At 42.4% G+C, this 17,934-nt stretch overlaps 1 protein-coding gene across 1 annotated transcript in view; it reads left to right on the forward strand.

Moving 5' to 3' along the window:
- Positions 1–16,247, forward strand: part of dpy19l3 (dpy-19 like C-mannosyltransferase 3) — a 29,091-nt gene extending 12,844 nt beyond the window's left edge. The window contains exons 10-19 of the mRNA XM_061705162.1: positions 1,063–1,164; positions 1,668–1,741; positions 2,424–2,582; positions 3,355–3,480; positions 5,541–5,652; positions 7,149–7,205; positions 8,098–8,180; positions 11,385–11,517; positions 14,065–14,223; positions 15,926–16,247. Coding sequence (XP_061561146.1) covers positions 1,063–1,164; positions 1,668–1,741; positions 2,424–2,582; positions 3,355–3,480; positions 5,541–5,652; positions 7,149–7,205; positions 8,098–8,180; positions 11,385–11,517; positions 14,065–14,223; positions 15,926–16,108 — 1,188 coding nt within the window. The 3' untranslated portion in view covers positions 16,109–16,247. The remainder of the gene's footprint in view (positions 1–1,062; positions 1,165–1,667; positions 1,742–2,423; positions 2,583–3,354; positions 3,481–5,540; positions 5,653–7,148; positions 7,206–8,097; positions 8,181–11,384; positions 11,518–14,064; positions 14,224–15,925) is intronic.
- Positions 16,248–17,934: the final 1,687 nt, after the last annotated feature.

Raw genomic sequence — 17,934 nt, forward strand, 5'->3', positions numbered from 1 at the left:
TGTTCATTAATGAAAGTTCCTAAATGAAAGCCTTAATTATACTCACCAAAAAAAAGACAATTAATTGTCAAATCCACCAATCTGAGGTCTTAAAAATGCCACATTGTTGTCCAATTGTGAAGAGTAATAAGAATTTCATATAGATTAGGTAGGTTTAGATTTAGATAAAAACAATGAAAAAGTCCTCTCAAAATGGGCGGTAATGGTAAATTCTATATATGTCTCTATATAACATATTTAGATTTACATTACATATCAGTTTACATTATAAAACAATATACAGTATATATTCTCTCTAGGCGGCACGGTGGACGACTGGTTAGAGCGTCAGCCTCACAGTTCTGAGGACCCGGGTTCAATCCCTGGTCCCGCCTGTGTGGAGTTTGCATGTTCTCCCCGTGCCTGCGTGGGTTTTCTCCGGGCACTCCGGTTTCCTCCCACATCCCAAAAACATGCATGGTAGGTTGGTTGAAGACTCTAAATTGCCCGTAGGTGCAAATGTGAGTGTGAATGGTTGTTTGTTTGTATGTGCCCTGCGATTGGCTGGCAACCAGTTCAGGGTGTACCCCGCCTCCTGCCTGATGACAGCTGGGATAGGCTCCAGCACGCCCGCGACCCGAGTGAGGAGAAGCGGCTCAGAAAATGGATGGATGGATATTCTCTCTAAATGAGTGACAATATTTGTGGAAATGATCTCAATTGTGTTCGAACCATCAACAAGATCAGTGAAAACAGTCTAAAATTAATGATTTTTTTTTTTGTAAATTAATGAAAATCATAAAAAAATGAAAAACAAATGTTTCAAAAATAAGTGAAAATTGTCAACAAATCAGTAGAAATTATCCAAAATTATCTAAATCAAATGATATTTAAAACAAAATAAAAAATCCTATGGGTATAAAAATTTGTAAAAAATGTCAATACTATCCAAAAATGAGTGTTGTATTGTGACAAAACCATAGTGGAAATGGTCCAAAAATGACCATGATATAGTGAAAAATTAATACAATGAAATAGATGTATCATATTATTATCAACTGATGTGTTGTTGTGCACCGACAGCGTTCTCTGAAGACAGGAAGTGTTCTGGTGCGAGTGTTCAAGCTGATCATCCACAGCACCGCCGTCCTTCTCCTCACCTTCACCCTCAACTTCACGGCCAAGGTTGTCCTCTTGACATTTCTCCCATTTCTCCTTCCTCCTTTTCCCTCTTGTCAGTCATTGTCAACAGTACTCTGTTCAAGTGCGATGTCCCTTAACTTCTCCGACTTACAACACGTTGCCATTGCTCTCCCTCATTATCGACGGGACAAGCCGAGATTCACTGCCTGATCTTCAACTTAAAAGGTTTTTGCTGATCTCAAATCCAAAGGGATGGAACGCTGCCATCTACTGGCGTCTGTTAGTCATTAGAGTTACGTAGAAGCTTGAATTTCATAGACAAGCTGAGCGAGACCCTCTTCCACGACAACCCGTGAAAAATCCTACTTGACGATATTCGTCAGTGGCAGGAAACATTTGTATTCCAGTTGATGAACGTAAATGTCCACGGCAGTGAATTAGTTAACATGTAGCTTTGATGCAAGTTTGGTTTTGTATTTTTTCATTCTTGACCTTATCTGTGTGTGTCTGTGTGCGCACGTGTGTGTGCACATGCGTGTTTGCAGAAGGTGCTGCGGCTGCGATCAGACGAACACATCTTTAAATTCATCAAGTCAAAGTTTGCCTGGGGGCCGACGAGGTAGGAACCCAGAACACGACTGCCGCTCGGCTCTCTCCTCGTGCGCCGTTGTACATTTTATTCCTCTGACGCTGCAGCACCTGCGAACGTGAATAATAGATGACGGTTCGCACTATCGATTAGACGGCGCGAGGTGCGGCGTCTCTGGCAGATAATGCCGGTTTGCCACACACGAGCGCACCTTTAATTATTCAGCAGCTGGCGCGCAATGCGACGGTTCACACTCAGGGGGACTTCTCTCCTGCTTCTTGCTGCCGTATTTTTAACACCCTGAATGACAAAAAAAAAAAAATGTCCACAAAAAAATTCTGAGAGAAAATGACCAAAAAAAAAAGTTTCACAAATTGGTCCAAAAATGTGTATAAATGAAAATAAGTTGAATTATATGGGGAAATTAAAATAGAAGTTTAATGTAAAAAAAAAAAAATAAATAATCAGTAAAAGTAATAATATTCCAAAAACAAATTATATATGCTAAAAAATGTAGAAAAATAGTGTACAGAAAATGAAAAACGTAGAAATAATAATAAATAAATAATGATAATCTGTGAAAATGATAAACATCAGTAAAATTGGTCCCAAAACACTCAATGGTTTCCAGTTACTTAGATCACATACTGTACACACGATTGTTAAGTTACTTGCCGGCATCATCCAAGTGTTGACAGTTGTCGCCCTTCAGAGACTTTGACGCCAACCTGTATCTGTGCGAGGAAGCCTTCGGTGCGCTGCCACTGGACACTCTGGAGCGTCTGTCTGCCACCCTTCTGCTGGGCCCCTACGCCCTCACGCTCGTCCTGATCGGCGGCAACCTGGCGCTGGTGGCTCTGCGGAACCTCAGGTGGGCGCACCCCAAGGAAATGGATTGGAGTTCTCGCTATTTTTGAATAGTTGCCCCCCCCCCCCACCCTGTAGTGACTGATGCTCAACTCTGACAAAAAAGTAGGGACTCGAGTAAAGCGCTTGTGAATGGCTGTCAGCTGTAAGTGCCAGATGCGCGACTCTGACACGGTCCTCTATAGTGACTGATGCAGTTTTGACCCTGTCCACTAGTCGTAGTAGTAACTGATGGGTAATTGACATCAAGAATTACTCGCATAGCTTTTGAATTGCTGTCCGCTGTAGTAACTGATGAACAACGTCGACATGCAGATTTCCAGCGTCCGTGTGGATGTTTCATGACGTTTAGTCTTCATGCTCTGAAAAGCTCAATATTGTAACTTGCGAACGCCTCACGCGCTCGCAAGTTTGCCGCCGATGTCGTCTCGAGGCGCCGCATCGAGCTGCTCTCATTAGCATAGCGACTCGACACATGAATGCTAACCCGCCAGAACAAAAGGGCCGCTCGGCCAGTCGGGAAAGAATCCAGAGCGTTTGCCGCCCGGGCGCAGACAAAGACACAAAGAGTCATCTCGGCATCCATCTGACGCTGTGACATCACTTCCCCTTGCGGCCATTTAAGATGCTCAGTGGGTCGTAGCCAATGAGAAGTGAATCATCCCATCTGAATCATATCAATTCCAGCCACCTTCCCTTCCGCCTGGAGCGTATGCTTGGAATGTTTCCATGCCGTGACTCTTATGCTTTCTCTCTCTGTCGTGTTGCCGCTACAGGCCAAAAGGTGGCGCAGCGGAGAGGAAAGCGGAGGGTCCGGCGGCGGCGGCGTCCTTTCGTCCCGACGTGGCCTACAACCTGCTGCACACGATTTTCTACGGCCTGCTGGCCTTCAGCACGATGAGGTGACCGCGCCTCTCGTTTCACAAGCATGCAATGGATTACAGCTACTTGGCTCGCACGGATACAGATGTGGAGAGTTCTGTGGATCACAAACACACATGAATAAATACATAAATAAATATCTCAACTTTATTTATAGAGCACTTTAAAACAACCACAGCTGCTCACAAAGTGCTATTTATTATACAGAAAGAAAACACGGAAAAGCAATTCAATATAGCCCAAATCAAAACAATACAGTTTTACCTTAGACAATTAAAAACAATGAGAGACGAAAACAGTGCAGTGTGATACTGAGTTGAAAGCCAAAGAATAAAAATGCGTTTCAAGACGAGTTTAAAAAAAAAACAACAACAACAGTTGTTTACAGTTACTTGGAGCACAAACAAATGTTCACAGTTATACGATGACAAACATCCAATTGTTTACAACTACTAGGATCGCAAGCACAAAGTGTTTAGCGTTACTTGGATGACAAACATGCGATTGTTTGCATTTACTTGTTGGATCACAAACATTTATTTGCTTCCACCATTTTCTCCTCTCGCTGTGTCACACTGCGCTTTTCTGTGCCTTGGCGTCTTTGCGGTGCCCTCCAAGCGCAATGGAGCGCTTCCCCCTTAGCGTCCGCCCGCAGGCTCACACTGCGTGACGCCAACCGGGGGGCACGACGCTCACGTCGGACCCCTCTTTTCGGCGGCGGGAGGGGGTCGGCCTCTCTTTCTTGTCAGGCCTTTTTTTCCCCTTCCTCTTAAGTGCTGCCTCAATGTTGTCATGGCAACAGCAGCAACTCTGCCTCACAGCGCGCGACCTTCTCTTATTATTATTACACCATTGTCATTTCATAATGCATGCGCCGTCTTTCAATGAAATGATGCAAATGTGTTCGTGTTTATGGCTCCCGCGCGAAGTGGAGATTGCGGTGAACTTTGCGCTCGTTGCGGAACGCGACAAGAGAGAGGCAGGAGAAGTTTATAATTGGAGTCGTGACTTCTCGGGTTTCACTTTGTGCTGAATTTGTTTCAAGAATCCCGCACTTAAGTTACGAGTCGAAACTTTTGCTGGGGTCCTCGTCGGTGCGTCAACACGCATCTTGTACTATAAGCCGTATGACGAGAAAAAAAAAAAGAATTGAGATTTCGTCACGTGGGTGGCCAAGTTTCACATTAAGGTTTCAGCTTTTTCAAGCCAGGGAAACGTGTGTTAGGGTTTAAAGTGAAGACTTAGGGTTTCAAGCCAGGGTAGGGGTCTCAAAAAAGGGTTAGAGCTATGTTTTCAAATTAGGGTTTCAAACAAGAGTTAACGTTTCAAGTAAAGCTGAGGGTTTCGAGACAGGTTTAGGGTTCCAAATTGGGGGTTCAAACAAGGGTTAGGGTTTAAAGCAAAGGTAGGGTTTCAAATTGAGTTTTTACGAAAGGGTTGCGGTTTCAAATTAGGATTTCAAACTACAGTTTCACTTTAGCATTAGGGCTTCAAGCCTGGTTTACAATTTTAAAGTTAGGGCTTCAAGATTGGGTTTTGGTTTCCAATAAGGGTTTAAACAAGGGTTAGGGTTTCAAGAGTGATTTGAAGTCAAGTGAGGTTTTATTTAATTTATTCAAACTTGAGTCGGGCTTTCAAATATTGGTTTCAACATTTTCAAATTGGGTTGAGGTTTGCAAATCAGCGTTTTCAAATTTCGGGGTTAGGATTAGAAAATCAGGGTTGAAGACAGGGTTGAAATTGAATCAAATGGATTTCATGGTGAGGTTCAGCTCACACTAAGTTTGTAAAAAGAGCGTTTGAATGGGCATAAAAGAGGAGGCGGCACAAAGTCGCGCGTGCGTGTGTGAGAGAGCATTAAACGGCAGCAGTCGGGCTACACACAAACTGACAAATTGGATTTCTTTGGCTTGCTGTAAAGTGTTGATGAAGAGCAGGAGGCCAAAAGTGCAGGCAGACGTCGTTTCTTTTTTTTTTTTTTTTTTTTTGTGCCTCTTCTCGCTTCCCTGCTTTGAAAAAGTTCGTCTTACCAGATTTCACTTTCTTTTTTTCCTCCTCATTTATTATTTCCGCTCGCCAGGATGAAGTACATCTGGACGGGGCACATGTGTGCCGTGGCGGCGTACGGCGTGTGCGGCAGGGACGTGTGGACGATACTTCTTCGCGCTCTCCGATGCAACACTAAATTCATAGTGAGTACATGACAAGCCTAAAAAAGCATACTAGAACTACTGAACTTTATTTGGGGTTAATCAGAGGCGCTTGAAATGGTGGCAAGCGTGTGCTAACTCGTATTTAACGTGAGCTTGAATGTGATTGGTTAATTCTGAACACAGCCACAACCCCAGTTATCAGCGGGTGTGCACACTTCTGCAACCGCATTCTATCAGGTGTTTATTTTTAGTTGCCCTCTCGAACAAATTAAAACAATGAATTCAATTGATGGTGGGGAAAAGTTTTGAAACAATTTATTTCGAGCTTTTTTTTTTTTTTTTTTTTTACAACAAAAACCTGGCATTTGAACAGGGGTGTGTAGACTTCTTATATTCCCTTGATAACGATAACAACACTGAAGTAATAGCGAGTACATATACACTGTCTGAAGTTTTTTTTTTTTAGTAATCTAAAAGTAACACTGTTTCAACAGTAAAATGGAATTACAAATCAGGGTTTTGAGATCGTGTTTGGGTTTCAATGTAGGGTTTTAAATCAGAGTTAGTGTTTCAAAGTAAGGTTTCAAGCCTGGGTTAGGGTTTCGAGGCTGGCCTGCAGTTTAAAATGAGGGAAAGCTATGCCAGGGTTTCCAAAATAGGGGTTCAAGAAAGGGTGAGGGGTTACAAAGAGCATTTTCAAACAGGATTAGGGTTTCAAAGTTGAGTTGTGAAACAGGTTTAGGGTTTGGTGACAGTTTGGGTTTCAAACGAAGTTTTCAAGACAGTTGAGGGGGTTCAAGGTAGGGTTCAAAGCCTGAGTTAACGTTTCAAGGTTACAAAGTAGGGTTTCAAGACATAGCTGGGGTTGAAAATGAGGTTTTTAAGACTGGGTTATGGTTTCAAATTAGGGTTTCAAATCAGGGTTAGGGTTTAAATTGGAGGTTTCAAGCCAGCCTGAGGGGTTCAAAATAGGGTTTTATGCCAGTCAGGTTAAGGTTTCATATTTGATTTCAAGATAAGTTAGGGTTATAAAGTAGGATTTGAAGACAGACTGTTTTCAATACAGGATTAGGGTTTCACATTCAAGGTGAGGGTTAGGGTTTCCTAATGAATATTTCATCAAGGCGAGCGTTTCAGAATAGGGTTTGAAGACAGAGTGTTTCAAAGTAGGTCTTCAAGCCTAGGTTTAGGTTTCTGATTCGGGTTGTAAGACGGTAAGTCAGTTTCCCATTCGATAGCTTATTTGTCCCCATAGGCCGACAGAGGCTCAGTTCACCCACAGTCCTCGACTGCACCCTTTTGGGGCCAATATGAGTTGCTTTTTTTCCGACGCGAATCATCATAAATCTAATATCGTCGTCCCCGAGGCTCGCGGCAACTCCCATCAATCCAGGTGTGAAGGGATGCGTTCAAGGTAGCCACCGGGGGTCAGTGTGGCTCTTATAGTTTCACCATCAGATAAGCTGCTGTGCGTGTGATGCGTTCAGGTGCCTTCATTTCATTCCAACTCTCTGCTGCTGTCTGCCCTCCGCCAGGTCCGATTGGTGCGATATGCCGCGCCTCTGGCCGTGATGGTCTTCCTCTATTACAAGGTAGCACCTTCCCGCACCCACTACGCAAATAATAGCTCGTCCATTGTGTGTTTTGACCACAGCAGCAAGCGTTTTTTTTTTTTTTTTTTTTCCATCTTTCTCCTATTATGTTATTGTCATTTCATAATGCGGGCAGCATATTCGTATACAGGCAGTTGGCTAAAATGAATGAATACGGTCTGCTGCTGGCACACTTAGCACATTTGCATTTTGTTGCTCGGGCCCACACTCAGATGTGCCAGCAAAATACTTATTCAAGTGTCTAATCTCATATTTTTTTTTATTCATTTGGTTTACTATTTACAGTCAATCATCATTGCAAAAATTCTGGTCACTTGGTGTGACATTAAATATTCTGCAATGTATTTTGAAAAAAAAAGTTTTTTATTTATCATTTTTTTATTTTTCTACTTGTCTTCAAAATGTAATTCTTGGGGTTGTTGTTCTGCATTGATTGTTGTGCGTTAAAATAATAATAAAAGACAAAATTCAATTCTTATTTTTGTTGTTGTGACTTTCATCTTGATTCCTTTTTATTTATTTTTTGTCGTTTTTAAATTTTATTTATTTTTGTTCTGTGACGTAATCTGAAAAAAAAAAAAAAGTGAGTCATAGTGAAAATTAATTTGGATGTTTTTAATATAATAATGTTTATAAATATTTTTAGTCTGAGTTTGTTTTTTTCAATGTTAATTTTTATGGATTAAAAAAATAAATGAATAGATACATTTGTTTATTTTTCTGACAGGGAAACACCGAAAGTCACTTTTCATTTCATCACTACATTTTATTTTATTTTGTATTAATCATTGAATATTTTTTCATACTTGGTACATGTGCTTTATTTTTATTTATTTATTTATTTTTTTAAATTTCATTTGCTCGCCTGCAGTTCTGGCCCAAGATGGTGGAGGAGCTGTCTGACTTGAGGGAGTTCTACGATCCAGACACTGTGGAGCTCATGACCTGGATTAGGTACACACACACACACACACACACACACACACACACACACACACACACACACAGATCATCTTCTCTCACATCAAAGCAAATCTTATTAATTTCCCCCACTTTGTTTGATGTCCTTGATTAGAGTGTGTTTGTGTGCATTGTGTGTCAGTGCATGTGTGCGTTTGTGTGTGTGGACCCTGACTGATGAGAGCCCAGGGGTCTTGATGAATAAGACATAAGGGGCTGCTGGAAGAGGCCCGTTTTTTTGGGCACAGCTCCGGTCGAAACGCCCCCCCCCCCCCCCACCCCGTGAGAGTCTCCGTGGCCGGGCTGCTGATCGAGAGCGTCGGCCTGGCGGGATCTCGGCCTTGGAAGTCTCACGCCGTGCGCTTAACTTCATTTGCGGGAGCCTTCTCTTGACTCCAATGCAGACTGTTGGTGTGCTGCTGTTCTGGTTAGCAACAAAGTTCAAATGGTGCTCAGGTGTCTATGCTTTAATGAATGTGTAATGTGTTGGTTAGTGTTGTTTAGAGGCTTGGGGGTTTAAAACCGTTAGGGTTTCTGAGTAGGGTTTAATGCCAGGGTCAGGGTTTCAAAACAGGATTAGGTCTTGGAATTACAGTGTCAACACAGGGTTAGTGTTTTTAAGAAGGGTTTCAAGAAAACATTTGGGTTTCAAAGTAGGGTTTCAAGACAGGTAGGGTTTTAGGCCTGGATTTGTTCTTCAGATTATGGTTTCACGAGAGGATTAGACCTGGATTACGGTTTTAAATGATTGTTTTGAGAACACGTTAGGGTTTCAAAGGAGTTTTTTAAGACAAGGTTAGGGTATCAAATTTAGCTTCCAAAACAGAGTCAATGTTTCAAATTTGGGTTTCATGCCTGGATTTGGGTTTCAAAAATAGTTTCAAAAGAAGATTAGGGTTTAATTAAGGTTTTCAAACATGGATTATGGTTTCAAAGTAGAATTTCAAGACTCACTAGGTTGGTGCTGTTGTTTTGATTAAAACCTGAGTTTAATTGGGACCATCTGTTTGCTTTCTCCTTGTGGTTTGCGTGTGACCAATTTAGGTATTTTAGCATTATCGCACTGTTATTATTATATTACAACACAGTTATTACTCTGATAGCTGTGATTACCTTGGCTGCTAACGCTCAAATGCTAATGTGCGTGCGTGTGTGCGTGCGTGTGTGACACGGGTTCCCTTGCCTTAGGAGCTAATCCCATTAGGCTGCCAGGATTATATGGGCTGTGTGGAATTACTCCGGCAGGGAGGAGCGCTAAACTAAGCCTGGCCACCGCGCTAATTACATTCCGTATGAAAGCGTTACGGCGGCGAAGGAAGCTCGTCTTACGGCCGCCGCGTCTGAGCTGAGCGGGGTTATTAGGTTCCGTGCGAGGAAATCACGCTGACTTCAACCGGCGCCGCCTGTAACAAGGAGCGGAAAAAAGATGGATGCCTTCATGCTGATGTTTTTGTAGTTTGAAGAAATGCTCATTTGAGATTGCCGCGTGATGGAACTCGTTATTTGACACGGTGGGTGTTCAAAAAGCAACACCAAGAAATCCAAACATACATTTCCTGTTGTGGTGGTCCTCATTAGGTCGTGAGTGAGTTGGTATCCCTGTCTTCTGACGCGGGCGAGAGCCGAGGCACGGAACACCTTGGGACTGGTCGCAAGTCAAATGCCAGGCCAATACAGTTAAAACCTGCAAAATCATCCATCCAGGACGCATGACATTTTAAGTAAGCACATTTCCCGTTGGAAATTATGGAGATATGAAATATACAGAGGTCGGCGTTTATTGAACGGGACAAACACACAAAAACAAAATGGACTCACTCGCAGGGAGCTGCTGTAGGCCACAACTCACGACCAGATGCTCACACGCAGGCGAACCGGGCAACTCGACTCCAGTTGCGGCAGCACACACTAGGCCGCGCCCCTTAAAGGTACACATCCAACACACGAATACTACAGCATGTAGAGTACCAGTAATTCAGTTTATCATGCCAGTTGGTTTTTTTTTCTTTCCACGTCGCAATTCATGACGTCATGACTCGGAAGATGTCGACTTACATGAAGAGTTTTGGTAGTAAATATTAAATGTGTGCATTATTTAAGCTTGTCGGCCCACGCAGGTTTCGCATCCTAAAGATCCGCAATGTCAACAACTGTCGAACCATTCACACACATAATGGAAACATGCATCTACATACACACACAATCTAAATGCAAACAAGTCAGAGGTTATAAAATAGTTGACGAGTATGAGGTGAAGCAAATCAAGATGTTATATTTTTCACACGTGTATTTTATTTTATTCATTAGGGGTGCTCAAATAAAATGAGCATCGCATACAAACGGGACCCGACGGGTCGTCGCACCCACGCGCTCGGAAATGAATATCATTATATCATTTTTATAATGTCAGGCTGACAAGCTGGAGTACCGATGCGAGATGAAATGGAAATCAGCTCCGAGGGAGGAAGTCTCCCAGGAGACTTCCTGCCGCGCGGCGCCCCAATCAGCTGGACCCGCCACCGACGAGATAAAGGAGACCGAGTGAAAGCGACCCGCGTGCGCCGATCAGGTGTCAGCGCACGCGTTCTACTGCTGCTGAACACCCCCCAGCGTTCTTTGAAAATTCAGCCCCCCGAAGACGGTTTCTCTTATGAACAGGACATTTGGAAGGCTTGTTCATCATGAGTCGACTCACCAAAAACTCTCAAGAAGCACTGCATGAAAAGACACAGGAAGTCCATCATTTAGTTTTGAAGCAAGCAATTACGGGTCAAATTTGCCACAAAACACTGAACTTAGCTCATGAAAATTCAGCCCCTGAAGCCGGTTAGATGCGACAGTATGTCTTTCGATTGACTTCCACTCATAATGTCAACACTTAACTGCTGTCGTCCAGCTTTTTAAACACGATCCTGCTCTTCCGTAACGGCGTCTGTTGCTGCTGCTTTTTCGTTTGAACTCAGCGTGTTTGCCCAGGAACGTAGCATTCAAACGACAGCAGCGTTGCGCGTACTTGAAGCTCACGCGGCCTTCCGCAACAAAGCTGAAGACTAAACGTGAACAAAAGCTACAGACGCATGCCTCACCTTGCAGATACTCCCCCCCCCCCCCCCCCCCCCAACCCCACCGCCGTGCCGTGTAACAATGGGCGACGTGTGTCCTCTCTTTAATCCGCCGGAGCACTTGATTTGTTGGCAGCACAAAGACCCCCGAGCGCGCCGTCTTGGCGGGAAGCATGCAGCTGCTGGCCGGCATCAAACTGTGCACAGGGAGAGTCATCACCAACCACCCGCACTACGAAGACAAGGACCTGAGGGACAGGACCAAACAGGTACCTGCGGCACAACTCTACTCCTTTTTAGGTTTCCTTTTTACTGTAAACATCTGTCGACACGCATGATGGAAACATCTGTCTGTCCTTTTACAACCCCAATTCCAATGAAGTTGGGACATTGTGTTAAACATAAATAAAAACACCACCTTTTCTTTTAACAACGTTCAATAAACGTTTGGGAACTGACGACGCTAATTGTTGAAGCTTTGTAGGTGGAATTCTTTCCCATTCTTGCTCGATGTACAGCCTCAGCTGTTCAACGGTCCGGGGTCCCTAAATTGTACATTGAGGAACATTTTCCTGAAACTGTTTGACCTTTTTTAAATATAGGTTGAACAGGATGTGCAAATCATTGTATCGTGTTTTTATTTATGTTTAACACAACGTCCCAACTTCATTGGAATTTGACGTCGGACATTTGTGCAAATTAGGCACTGTGGGTGGAGCAACCCTGAGATGTGGGCGTTCACTCTTAAATCTGGATGTGAAACTTCTGTGGCTCCATTGCAAACACATGATTTGTACAAGCATAAAAACAAGTTAAGCTCAAATAAATGGGTGAATGTGACTGTGCTGTCTGTCGTTCTTGGCCTCACCAGCCAAGAACGTCCGCGCACGTGGCCGTTCGCATTGAACCGAGCGTTTCCTCACAGGTTTCGTGATGCTGTTTTCCGAGCCTTGAAAAATGTCACCAAAGCCCCCGAGGGCAGCGGGGCGAGGTCACAAAATGGCTGCCCAGGGAGCAGGGGCAGCTAATCAGTGACAAAGCTGAAACGCAGCCACGGTTTTCCTGCCACTGCAGAAAACCTCCACGGGACGTCCTGTATGTTTGTCCTTAATGAACATCTGGAACGAAAAAACACGGCCACATTTTTTTTAGTCTTGTTGCCGTTTCATTTAATTGGTGCACCAGAGGGAATTTTTCATTTTTCTATGTGAATGAACACGTTAGCCGACGGCACTGTCCATCTGGTAATGTGCCCTTAGTGTCTTAAATGATGCAAGCAATCTCACTGGTGGTATCAAAATAACAAAACATGTTCAACATGCTTCAATTTTCACCCTTCCATCAAAATTAGTCTGTTCATTCATATACATTGCTATGTTTTATTTGAAATTGTTTAAACCTTGTTGAGTTTCCTGGCCCAGGACAACAAGTAGTCATGGAACACAAACAACATACAAACAAAAAGAAACGATACAAATCAATTAAAAAAAAAAGGCACATTGCGGTAAATGATGAGTCGAGGAGCGGAAAGCTGGTCGTTTCTCTTTACTCTCCATGTCTAACTGACCGCCCAACAACAGGAAGCCCAAATCTTTGAAAAAGAATCTTTTAAACACTTGCTGTCCATTCACAGTTGTTGTTAGTTGTCCGTAATGAACATCTAGGGGGGGGGAAACCATCCCCAAAATTGACTCTTTTTGTGTTTGGCTAAATGTGTGCGACTCATCATCAAGGAGCGTTCATTTAGCGGTCCCACTCGAGAAAATGGAACATTTTCGCACGTGAATGAACACAGCGAGCATCTGTTGGTGTTCGCCGCCTTGCCGGAGGGCACGTCGTCAGCCGATTGGCGTTTCTCCAGCAAACGGCGCCAGCGTTGCGATTGAACGACGAATAAGCAATTTGTGTGCTAATGGGGCAAACATGAGCTGGTTTGTCTCCTGTGCGCCAAAATACAACAGCAGCAGCGTTGTTTTGCTAATCTGCCCCGAGTGTCTGAAATGATGTAAGCGACCTCACGGCTGCTGCCAAAAATAACAAAACACTACGTGCTTCAAAACGTAGGAACTAGAACCACAGTACATCAAAAAATCGTTTTTTGTTTTTTTTTCAAGGCAATAAAAATGGCCGTCAATTGTCGGTGGATTTTCCACACACAATATCTGTCAATCTGTCTATGAATTGACATGCACGTATAATGGAAAGTCTGTTCCAAGTCTCTTCGTGCACATACAAACGCACCCTGGAACCCCGCGTACACGCGGGTCGGCACCCGTGGATTCACCTATTTGATGATTTAAAAAAAAAAAAAAAAAAAGAAAACATTAAAAAATGTTTTTCATTTTTCTTTTTGTTTTTTCTTTTTTATTTGGGGGAACCAACACCCAAAACACTTATCGGCGGTTTATCCCTGCTCATTCAATAATTTTTAGGGGAAGACCTGTTTCAGCGTACATGTACACACACTTGAGCTATGAGCGAATCTGCGGTGATTCGAATTGACTCACGAATCCCCATGAAAAAAAACAAAAGGTCAATTCTTGCAGTTGGTTCAAAACGAATCAAATAACATGCTACGTACTTTAATCAGCCAAGTGGTGCAATGCTGCCAGGCCGCATCTGCTTTCGTTTTTTACGGCCGCCGCCATTTTGAATTACTTCGCGAATTCGCAGTTGTTCAGTAGCTGCTGTAGTCCCGATCACGTGGATCACAGGGTGGGTCCGAGCACTACTGTCCACTCACATACGCGCATAATGTTAACAAGTGTGGACATATTCAAGACAACCAGGCTTGAGTGTTGTTGTTGTGGTTTCAGGTGTACCAGGTGTACGCCCGCCGCTCCCCGCAGGAGATCCACTCCATCCTGCAAAGTCTGGGCGCCGACTACGTGGTGCTGGAGAACTCCATCTGCTACGAGCGCCGGCACCGCCGAGGATGTCGCCTGCGAGACTTGCTCGACTTGGCCAACGGACACGTGGGTTCGCTTTCTTTTCTCCTCCTTCTCTTCCTCCTCCGCAAAAGATCCATAATGTCGTCCGCTGAGGTTGACGCTCGCCACTCCAAACGCCGACGCCGCGTTGGTGGTGTCGTAAAGAACTCTCCAAGCGGCGTGTCTCGACGCTCTCTTTTCTTCTTGACAAACTATGATCTTTTTCTTCTCAAAATGTCTGCTTTGCTTTTCTACAATGTAAGTTACTAAGGCCTGCCGCTCAAATACAGTATACACGTAGTACAAACGTACACGCACAACGCATATCATCGAGTGGAGTAAAGTCGCGTCGTGGTAACAAAAAAGAAGACACAAAGGAGTTGGAGTTGAGTCATGTCGCTGCCTAAGCGAGGCTGGGTTACCTTTTTTCCTTTTACACTTTTCATTACGTCAAACGAGTGAAAATGATCATTTGAAAAACCAAGTGACAATGGTGAAAAGAAACACTTGAATGAAATAGTTGTGCCAGTGGCTGGAAAAGCGTGACCTTTGTTTTTTTTAATTATTATTATTTTTTTTTAAACAATAATAAATGCAAATAGACCAAGATTTTTTAAATAAAATGGCTCAATAATAAATAAATTAAACAAAACAGAGAAATGATAAAATGGTAAAAAGGGTGAAAAGAAATGTAAAATTGAGTGAAAATGGACTCAAAACATGAAAATATCAAAATAAAATGTATAAAAATTATTTTTATTTGAATTAAAAAGTTTTATAAAAGAAAATTCAATACAAAATGAGTGCCAAGGGTGAGAAAAATTGTGACCATTGGGGAAATAACGAGTGAATAATTACTGGAAATGTATTAAAAAGAATGGAAAAATCAAAAATTAAAAGTGAATAAAAATGGTACAAAAAAATTGTCCAAAATGAGTGAAAAATGGACAAGGAAGTTTGAATTTCTTTTTTCACTAAGGTTAAAGGTAAGACCAAATCAAGCGTGCGCTTTATTGCCAAAGGTATTGGCTCAGCTGCCTTGACTCACGTGATTTGAAGTGATGTCCCATTCTAAATCCATATGGTTTAATATGATGTTGCTACCCTTTGCAGCTGTAACGGCTTCAACCCAAAGGCGTTCTGTCGGGTTGAGGCCAGTCAAGTTCATCCATACCAAATTCTCTCATCCGTGTCTTTATGGACCTTGCTTTGTGCACTGGTGCACAGACATGTTGGAACAGGAAGGTGGAATCCTCAAACTGTTTAACTGTCCAAAATCTCTTGGTATGCTGAAGCATTCAGAGTTCCTTTGGCTGCAGCTCAGTGGCTAATATTTTGGACATTTCCAACTTTCCCAATCAAGGTTCATAAAGACACAGATGAGAGAGTTTGATGCAGATGAAATTGACTGGCCTGCACAGTTCTGACCTGAACCCAATAGAGCACTTTTGCGGAGACTGAGAGCCAGGCCTGATCGTCCAGCATCAGTGCGTAGCCTCACAAATGCGCTTCTAGAAAAATGGTCATGAATTCCCATGAAGACACTCCTAAGCCTTGTGGAAAGCCTTTCCAGAAGAGTTTCAGATGTTCTAATTGCAGAATGTGGACCGATCTCATATGAAACCCTGTGGATTAAGAATGGGATTCATACTGTATCTGAGTCAAGGCAGGTGAGCGAATACTTTTGGCAATAGAGTGTATCTCCTTCTGTTTGTGATGGTCACATGACGTTTTTCCGTCCAATCAGATCATGGACGGCGAAGGTGACAACGAGGCTGACCTGGTGGCCGCCGCCCAGCCGCGATTTTGCGACGCCGTCAAGACAGACTCGCCGGAGTACAGCGCCTTGTTCAAAAGAACCTTCCAGAACAAAACCTTCCACGTGTACCGAGTCAGGAAGAAAGTGAAGAAGAGCGAAAAAAACCTGTGAGACGACAAAGATGCCAACAGCTGACGCACATTTCCAGCATGTCTGAACAACTTTCTTTGTTTTGTTTTTGTCTTTTGAAATGTTGTTTTATTTTTTATTTTTATTGTTTTTATGTTTGGACTAATTGTTCAACTCTGTGTGGAATAAAAAGCACATCAATTTCACATTTGGTACTTTTTGCCAATGCACACCACAACCCAGGTGAGTAAAAGTAAAATCCAAATCAAAAGTACAAACCGCTAACGAAATGCTACCTAGTGGCCAGTAACATGCTAGCAAGAGACGACCGAGCGCAGGTGATATTGCTTTTGAAACCAATGGACCACTTTCAACTGCTAGCGAAATGCTACCAAATGATTCGTAAAACAAATGATCGTAACATGCTAGCGAGCAGTGGTGGTTTTCCTTTTCGAATAAGTTGTGTTTAATTTCAGATTTTGAGATTTAAGCCACTAACAAGATGTACTAATTAGCTTGTAAAATAGTGGCAAGATGCTACCAAACAGAGAAGATGCTAGCTAGTGGCTATGATTTTCCTTTTTGAAAGGAGGGGACAGCTACATTGTTTAGCAACAGAGTTTCAGGTTGAAACTGCTAGCGAGAGGTTTATCAGCCGCACCTGGGCTCCAAAGCACCATCAAGATGCCACCAAGCGACTAGTAAAACGCTTTCAAGCGGCTAGGGAGCGGTGTTGTGATTTCTGTCATGTTTTTGCTTCCTGCCTCCAACGTAATTTTCATCCGTCAAAGGCTCAACCTTGCACTCCAATCATCTCAGACACACACAGGCATGAATAATGGAAGCGGTGAGGAAATTGCGGCACTGATTCTCCGTGGCATTCCGAAATAGTTCCAGTGAGTGTTGCTGGTGCATCGCTTGGGTATGAAAGGAAGCTTTGTGGCGGCTGAAGATAGTTGAGAGGAAGGGGGAAAAAAAATAAATGTCACGCTCCCTCGTTTTCCCAACACGTGATTGGCAGATTGCATCGCAGTGGTTGAATGTTTGTCTGTTGTTTTGACTTTTACTGTCGTAAAAGTGAGCTGTGACGAGATGACGGGTTGTGACTTTTAAGTCGGTGAACGCATCATCACATTACATTAAAAAAATAATAATAATTCTAATGAGTGAAAGCAGTTGAAAAATGGTAAAAAATAAAAATAAAAATTGTGATGATCGTAAGACAAATTAGGGGAAAATTGAATAAAGTGAGCAAAAATTTGAACCAGAAACTCATTCAAAAATCTGGAAAAAAAAATTTGAAAATGTGAGCGTGAAAAAAGTTTCAAATGGTGAAAACAATCAGAAATATGAAAAAAGGTAGTTTTTTTTTTGTTGTTTTTTTTGTTTTGTTTTATTAAATCTTGAAAAATTCTAAATGGTTAAAAATGGTAATAAATGGTCATCAAATGAGTGACCATTGGTTTAAAAGAAAAAGTGATTAATTTCTCCCAAAATGAGTGACAAATGGAAAAAGTGAAAAAGGAACCTAACAACTAAAACAGCCATGATATAGATGGCATTTATTAACGAGCGAGTCAGTGTCATTACGTCAAATGTGAGAGGAAATGGTTAAACCAAATATTTTGTTCACAAAAAAAAATTTTAATGAGAGAAAATGAAAATTTGTGGAAATTGACAGTGGAAAGTTGTGAAAAATTTGTCAAAACAATGATTGAATATAGGTGTTTTTAAAAATAAAATAAAAAAATAAATGTTTAAATGATTAAATATTTAAAATTGCAAAATTACTACAAATGTGAATAAAATGTGATTTTTTTGGGGGAGGAAGGGGTGGAAAGGGTAACAAAAACTGGATTTTATTTTAA

The sequence above is a fragment of the Phycodurus eques genome, chromosome 2, assembly GCF_024500275.1.
Source record: "Phycodurus eques isolate BA_2022a chromosome 2, UOR_Pequ_1.1, whole genome shotgun sequence".
Lineage (NCBI taxonomy): Eukaryota > Metazoa > Chordata > Actinopteri > Syngnathiformes > Syngnathidae > Phycodurus > Phycodurus eques.